Here is an 8,460-nt window from a genome sequence, read left to right as displayed (position 1 = left end):
CAAGAGCCTTCCACGACCACTTTTTGAATGCTTTCGTACGATGCTTCGCATTGGTCCGCTACCATTTCGCTTGACGGAGGGTAATAGGCGGCAATCATAATGGCGGCAATATCAAAGATGTTTTAAAATTCAATTTTAATTCTTTGTCAACTATTGTTATACTTTCCCTTTATTGAGGAGATAATCTCTCCCAATTTGATGCAATCAGTGTGTATATATTTGTTAGTATTGTATAATGGAAAATATCAAATCTTTACACCCTTTCAATACTCATTCTTTCAACAAACACCCCATTAGTTCCCACAAAGAAAATGTTTTAATAATATTGGGCCCACAAGAAACAAAAATGTAGCGCCCTAGAGAACTACATGCTCTGACGTGCAACCAACCTCCACCGTTTGCACTTAGGATGTTCAGCTTCATGTTCTTGAAAGGAACATAAAAGTTGTAATGAAGCCCTAAACTTTATGTGCTAGGTTATACCTTAAAAAATATTAACAGCAAATTAACATACTTCTAGTCGTGCAATGTGTGAATTAGGTGTGTTTCATCTTGCAGAATATATATAACTTATATTTTATTGTAATTATCGTTAACATAATAAAAAGAGTTGATTAAAGATATATAATGTTTACGGTGTATCAATGTTCTGTATAATTTTATCTCGTCATTTTTGTCGTTAGATCTTGATTGATCGTCGACCCTCTTCTCCATACACGCTTGTGTGACAACTTATTTATAGATTAGATTTTATTTGATTTTTATCTGCCCCTTCACTCGTAGCTTCTGCAATCGTAGTCTTAGCTCCTGTAAGCATAGCGTTATTGTTTTGCATTTTTTCTATCAATGATTTCCATATGTTGCAACTATGAGGACTGAATGGAATAATTATTAGGGTTTATTTAATTTATTATCTTTACCATAATTATAATTACAAGAAATGGTTTGATTAATAATTTTCAATTGTAATTATTCTTGATATATTCCCATATATAGTCGACTAATAATAAATAATTTGTATGAGTTGTATTATATATGATATATGAGAGCATTAAGGTTCTTAAATTCCTCTATACCTCCCATCTCTACCTAGGTAGTCATATCTGCTTGTTCCTGTGGTATTCCTTTGTGAAACTTGAATCTAGCCGTCTTGCACTTTTGACCGGTGCTTTGTAAATCAACCTCAATGTTGAAACTCATATATTTGGATTCTTTTACCATCTAAAATTCGTATAAGTTCACCCACATAGATACTGATAACATGTATGTTGCATATAGCCAAGGAGGTTGAAACCAAAGAGATATTGTTTGGGGTTTAAATGAAACGTCTTTGTGTAATTAAACAAGAGAAACCTTTAATATATAAGCTAATTGTGATATTATGAAAAAAGTTTAAAAAAAAATGTTAGGACCAAATTCCAGTTTGTAATGAATATTTTAAAAATATGGATCTCACATCAGAATGACTGGTGGTATAGGTCATATCAAGATGATTTGTCCAAGAAGAGGCGGCCTACTGGGCTTGGATTTCAGGAAAGAGTTGTGGAGTTCAAACTCAATCCTACATCATAGAAGAAGAAAAGCAACTAAGGCCTATAAGTTATCCTTCTATTATTTTATAGTGTTTTGAGTAGAACTCGATGGAATTAAATGTTAGGCATGTGATCAAGTATAACCCCGATCATCAATCATATTCACATGGGAGACCCGGATGGGAGGTTTATTGCATGTTGAGTTTAATGGATCAAAGTACCAAATGAGATGGCAAGATTAGTCAACCATGACGGAGTTCCTGATTAAGCAGAGTTCCAATAGTTTGGTTGGAACATCATGAGAACTTGCCATCAAATTTGTGGTCATTGGAATGCCACAAGAGAGAATGAGAAGAAAATGCCCTCTCGAGGTCATCCTTATTTAGGTTCGATATGAAAATCATCGAACTTCATTTAGATCACATCCCTTCATTCTTTTGCGGATATCCAAAACTCATGTAACATCAAATCAAGATAGTGTGGAAACACATTTCACAAATGATTCGAACAACAGGCCATGCCTATACTTATACCCGGGATCACACAGTTCACCGTTCACAATACTTCGGCTACAAAGATGAACCTCACACTATTGCCCCACATTACCTAACTAGAGATGAGCTATTATTGTTCGCATATTATTTAAGAACTTATTTTTGTTGACATTAGTAGATGGGTGTTTACTAGACTAGCATTTGGAATGGGGTAATTAATGTTAGTTTTAACATAACTTACTTTAACAAAACCGTTCTTAATTATGATTATTAAAAGAGAATTTTTGCTATATATAATTGGTACTGATTCTTTTTTCATGTTTAACCAAAACCATTTCCACAGTTATTATTCCTTAAATTTGACATTTGGACCATGCAACTTTTATTTGTGCATTTTAATTTTATTAGTTTAAATTTTTAATAAAATTCCCACTGGCAGTTTGGGGCTCTTCAAGCTTGCCACCATCACCACACTTCAACTTCCTCCACATTCCCTCCCCTCCCAGTTTTTTCATTCAATCCGCCGTCTCAAAATCACACCATCTTCGAAAGCAACTAATTTTTCGTGTTGAATAGAATTTGTAAGCAGCACGGGTGAGGAGGTATACTGTAACCGTAATCGATTAGGTTATGGTGACGGTGGCGGAGTGTTTCTTCGCGTAATATTAAGTTATGGTCATCTTTTTTTAAACTTAAGAGACCAAAATCATTTTCCCGGAAAAAATTTTTTGGAGATTTTCAAGGTTTGACAGCAAAATCATGCTCATTCGCTCTCCGGTAAAGCAAAGCTGATGCCTCCACCCTATTTTATATCACATGGTTAATTCATTTCAAATTAAACTATTTTTTTCACAAGGAGAAAAACAATATTCATACCAGCCAGGATGCACCACAGGTCTACCAGTAGCAAGTGCCCAATTAACCTGACAAGAAAGCAAGATTCATCTCATAGCCATTGCAGTAAAGAAATCAGTTAAGACGTATAGATAATAATAAAGTACCTTATCAGTGCCAAGAGAATTAGCAACCACATGTGTGACATGCTCATCAATTTGATTGGTGCAAACAGCACCAAACTGTTCTGCGGTCTGCCATAATGGATGTAAGTGGGGGCTAACTTCACCCACAGGAATTACCCTGCTAAATACTATTCGGCACCCGCCTAAAATCTTCCTCTGCTCTGATGCAAGTATATTTCGAACATCAGCCTCATCTAAAGACTTTTCCATAAAAAACAGTTGATGTATTTTCTCAATAACCTAAATTTCAACCAACAAGTAGACTGTTAGCGAAAAACAAATATTAAAGTTACAAGAAAATTTGAGTTAAGATGTTTTTACCGCCAACGAAGACGCTAAAGTCCCGTCTTCCGGTCTCTCATCATGATCGATCTCAAGAAGAGAAGGACCTGGAAGGCCAAATTGTCGCCTACTACAAGGAAAATATATATATCTGCAATACAAATATCCAAATATTGTAAAAGAATATATGCACCAAACTATGTTTTAAATCAAGGTTATCCATAACAATATACCTTTCTACAACTATTAAGTTTAGTTTATTATGAGGCCAGACTCTAATAGAATCGTCTATAATTACAACAGCCGACTCCATACCCAAAACCCCTTCCAAATCCTTGCTTTTGGGATCCCCATCATTATCACCATCACCGCCCTTTGAAATAACTCGCCCATTAAACAATACCCCTTTTGGATCAAGAACTTTGGCCATTTCTGTAGCATAAAGTTTGTTTCCCATTGTATAAAGATGAAGCTCGTAAAGCTTACTGGCCTGGGGTGTGAGAAATAAAAATTAAAGGTTTAAAAATAAACGATTTTAGTTTGTAAACTGACTATTGAGTTATCAAATTTGTAATTAAATAAAACATTTACCTTCTCTAAAAAGTTCCAAATACCGGGCCGAAGTTTAGTCCACATACACATGTGAGGAAATCTAAAAAGATGTCTATATGGCTTTTCACGGTCTTGTTCTTCTTTCTTTCTCAACATCTCATCATGCACTGGTTCAATTTCAGAAAACTAGAAGCAAGACATACCAATTTAAAACTTAAAATTACAGAACTCCTACAAATACTCTTGATTAAAAGAAAGACAAGATAATACCTTAGCTGAATTGAGAAGAGTGTGATCAAGATCTAACACAAGGCATAATTTACGGTCAGCAAACATCTTTTTCTGTTCTTCCATTCTTTTTGATCTCTCCCTCTGAATAGCAGCCCATTGCTGGTCATCAAACCTTCCAAAAAATTGTTCAACCTCTCCCCACGCGTTATGTGATTGAGTTGGACCCGGGCCCGAAGCAACTTTCTCAGATGCAGACCCGGAACCAGGCCCATTCTGAAGGCGGCCTGACTGTGAAGGTGGCCCTTTCATATTTACAAAACTTGGATGAACTTGTGATGGGTGTGATGAAGGCATCTGAACAGAAGCACTTGCGGATGTAGACACAATATCAGCTATATTTTTCAAATTCTTGGTGAATTGGCGAGTGATATCTGGTGCTGATACAGGTTGAGATGATAATCTGGGATCTGCTGGCTTTACATTTACCTTGGTACCCTCAACCGTTGGTAACTTGGTGATTGATTCTTGTTTTTGTAACGACTTATTGAGCAGAGCACGACGAGGATCACGGGGTTTCATTTTTATTTTCCCCGAGTCATCCTGCAAAACATCGGAAGTTAGACCATGAAAAAGAAACATCTGCTTTGTATAATTTTAACAACTGTGAACAAAAGAATAAGGAACATAAATGCAAACGACAGACAACAAAAAGGTTTAGAAATCCACATGAATGTTCCAAAAAAGAAAATGCTAACCGTTGAAGCTGCCTGAGGTATCTGCGTATTAACTGTTGATTGTTTCCCAACCACCAATGGTTGAGAGGCAACTGTAGTCATTGGTATTGAACTGAAACGAGAACTTTGGCCTAGAGATTGTGTTGCATAACTTGCAGGATCAACTGACTTCATTTGTTCCCTGCTGATATAATTCATCCACTGTGTAGGATTCACTGCAATATCTTTCAAAAGAGATTGCAAGGATGTTGAGGTGGAACTGACACCAGTAACAGGAATATGTACACTCCCACCACTGGTACTGGGCAAAGCAGAGGTTACAGCATTATCCAAACCTCTAGTTTGTGAGGTACTAGGCAAAGCAGAGGTTACAGCATTATCTAAACCTCTAGTTTGTGAGACGAACACAATATTCCTAGGATTAACAGAATCTGAAAAATCGTTTTTATGCCTTTTTGGTGCAGGACCATCTACCAAAACAGGCTCATCAAAAGCCTTCTGTTTCCTTGAATCAAGCGGTTCAACTGCAGCTTGTTTATTGGAGGATGGTAAGGTCCCTTTATTGATATCCAATGACCTTTCAGGATTGGCTAAACGGAGCCTAGGATCCCTTGTTTTATTTGGAGCCCTAACCACAGTACTAGATGTGGAATACACAGGAGCAGCGTTCCTAGCATTTGAAAATAACTGCACACTAGGTCTTTCAGGAATGCTGAAAACATCTCTTTTTTCTAAAGTGGTTGTATCTAAAATATTTGAAGTCTGAACATTCGAGAAACTAGAAACTTCGCCACCACAATCACCACCAGCATCACCACTGTCTTCAGAAGGGGTTGGGCTTGGAAGATCACTTGAAAAAAATGAACTTTTACTAAATTTCTGTTGATAAGTAGAAACCGCCTTCAAAGCATCGGTTTCATAGCGGTGTGTTACTGCACGTGGGGTAGGTGTGGGCCATTCTGGTCTAATTTCTGCATCGCCAACAAAGAGTGCTTTGCCTAAAGGTAAAGAATTTGTGGTTTCACGTGTCGGTGATGGAAGACTGTCAAGATCATGATCCTTATGAAGATCAAGAAGTGGAAGCAGTACTCTGTTCTTGAAAGTAGATGTTTGTGATTTCAAGGTTTCTGATTGTTTAGGGTTTTGATCTGAAGGTCCCATCGTTGTTGCATCTATGATCGATTCCTCACTTACAGAAGCTGCTTTCTGAATAACATGATTGACTCCATCTCCTTCCTTATCATTGTCCTTATCATTCGAGTTACATGACAGAAACATGTTCTCAACCTGTATAACCAAAAAGACAAATCAATACTATGTCACTACAAAATACTCAAACACAAATGATCTTGCTTTAATCCCACCAATTTCAATTGTTCAGAGGAGAACACAGCAGACATATAGCTTTTCACATTAGTCAGCATCCTGTAAAAACATTCATCACAGACGAAACGATAACAGCGTCATACATCAATATGAGACCAAAACATTTGAACACTTATCAAAAAGAGATAAACAAACACCTTGACATTATCTGCCTACTCTGTTCCTTCTGATTTTGATTCATCGAACAAAACACCTTCAATCAAAAACTTACCAGTCACACGTCTACACATTCAAACAAAATGCAGTTTCCAAAGGTTACTAATCCAACTACCAAAACAATTCTTTTAACATTATCTTACTGAATCAACTACTTGAACAGCAGCAAACGCCAACCGAACTAAATCATCTTTATCCAACACAGAATTCTCCGAAAGTAATGTCGACAAACTGTCCAGCATATCCTCGAGTCTAGCACAGACTCCACTAAACGATCTACAACCAAAACATTAACCTCACGTCAATCAATCAATCAAAACTTACACCAAACAAACATTCAACAATTTTTTAGTTTCATTATTTGTATCATCAAACTTACTTATTCGCATCATTCACAGTCACACTCTCCAACCTGACACGAATCACATTAATCCACTTGTCAACATTGCGTTCACCACCAGCATTAACCGCCTCTAAATCCAAATCAATCTCACCTTCTTCCAATTCACCTTCCTCCTTCTCACTTTCACCGTCATCCTCACCGCTTAAATCCACTATAACCTTATCATCATCAAGTGCAGTACTATTAATATTATTATTATTATTATTATCAACTGCAGTTGTAGTATTAATATTATTCATAGTTGTTAAATAATCATCAAGAGGTTTATTCTGCACAGCCTGTGCCCAGGCAAAGTTATACAAGCCAGGTGCATAGTTTCTAGACATCTGATACTTGTTCTGGTACTTAACCAGATCCTCCATCGTCCAAATCTGCTGAGTCTTCTGCAACGGTTTCGAATCGTCAATCTCAGCCGTCCGATTCGCCTCTTCAACCGATATCTCACCTTCCTCTACATCTATAGGTTTCATTAAATCCTTTTCCATTAATTATTATTATTAATATCCTTTTTATTACCTACCGATATAATAATAATAATAATAATAATAATAATAATTTGACGAATTTGACGGATTTGAAAAAGCTAGGGTTTTGAAATTGAAATTGAAATTGAAATCGTAAATCGGAATCTGCGAATTGAATGCGGAAATCGAAACGTTCGTTTGAATTGAATTGAATATCGAAATCAAAATGAATTTGAAATTTGAAATAATAATAATAATAATAATATTGTTGAGATCGGTTGATATTATTATTAAGATGAACAGACAGACAAAGACATAGAGAGTAACCCAATTAAGAGAGGAAAGAAAAGATATTAAAAGGTACGAAAAGCGGGGTTAGAATAGATCTAAGCCGGAACACATGTGGGATCTTGGCCGTACACGTCAGCAAGGGTTGAATCTACGACATTGTGGAAGTTTTATTATATATCGTCCCTTGCTTTTTTCACCTTATGCATTTCAAGTCCTTCTAAACGTACTTATTTGGTTTTGTTGTCTTTGTTAGACCTTTCTCTTTTCTTTTCTGGTCGGTGAAAGCTAATTAATTAAGATCGATTGACGTGTTTGAATTCAACTGTGTGTTGCGTGCATCCTGATTGTGTAAGTACCGGATTCGATGGATCTATCCACGCAATATAATCAGATCAATTTACGTAGTGAGAGCATGAAATACAAACACTACACTTGGAACGTGGATCCTGGTACAAGAAATGTGGAAACGAGAGTGAAACTTATACAAATTGGATTAAAGGTGTTCTTCGGGTTTTGGGTTGTCCGGGTCGGGTTATTCGGTTTTGAGCTCATAACAAACTAACCTAATAACCGACCCAAATAAGTTCAGTTTGTTCGGGTTTCGGGTTTAACAAATTAAAAAAAAATTATCACTTTTAACAATATCATAAATAAATAAATAACATATTCCAATCCGTTATAAAACCATAATATACAACCATATTCAACAATAACATATATTAGTTAGCAAAATATGAAATTTATCATACAAGTATGCATTAGACGTGATTGAGTGTTGTAACATGTGGATCAATACTTATGTAAATTGAAGAAACATGCTCAATATGTACATATTGGTTTACATACTATACAATTTAAGGTTTTGAATTTAAGATACATTCTTAACATGCTTTATGACAATTAATATATTGGGATC

General features: G+C 36.1%; 1 protein-coding gene across 1 annotated transcript; it reads right to left on the bottom strand.

The window, feature by feature from the left end:
• Positions 1–1,864: 1,864 nt before the first annotated feature.
• Positions 1,865–7,329, bottom strand: LOC143563307 (RNA polymerase II C-terminal domain phosphatase-like 3). The gene is made up of 12 exons (XM_077050874.1): positions 6,766–7,329; positions 6,530–6,662; positions 6,368–6,423; positions 6,209–6,269; positions 4,866–6,131; positions 4,150–4,710; positions 3,919–4,065; positions 3,561–3,817; positions 3,367–3,478; positions 3,028–3,285; positions 2,903–2,949; positions 1,865–2,828 (listed from the first exon to the last, which is right to left on the bottom strand). Exons 1-12 carry the CDS (start codon positions 7,272–7,274, stop codon positions 2,765–2,767), a joined length of 3,471 nt encoding a protein of 1,156 aa, XP_076906989.1. The 5' UTR covers positions 7,275–7,329; the 3' UTR covers positions 1,865–2,764.
• Between the last annotated feature and the right edge of the window lie 1,131 nt (positions 7,330–8,460).

Source organism: Bidens hawaiensis, unplaced genomic scaffold (assembly GCF_021521415.1).
Source record: "Bidens hawaiensis isolate Kalapana, Puna unplaced genomic scaffold, B.hawaiensis_p1.1 tig00021356_1, whole genome shotgun sequence".
NCBI lineage: Eukaryota > Viridiplantae > Streptophyta > Magnoliopsida > Asterales > Asteraceae > Bidens > Bidens hawaiensis.
This window is presented reverse-complemented; position numbering and strand designations above follow the sequence as displayed.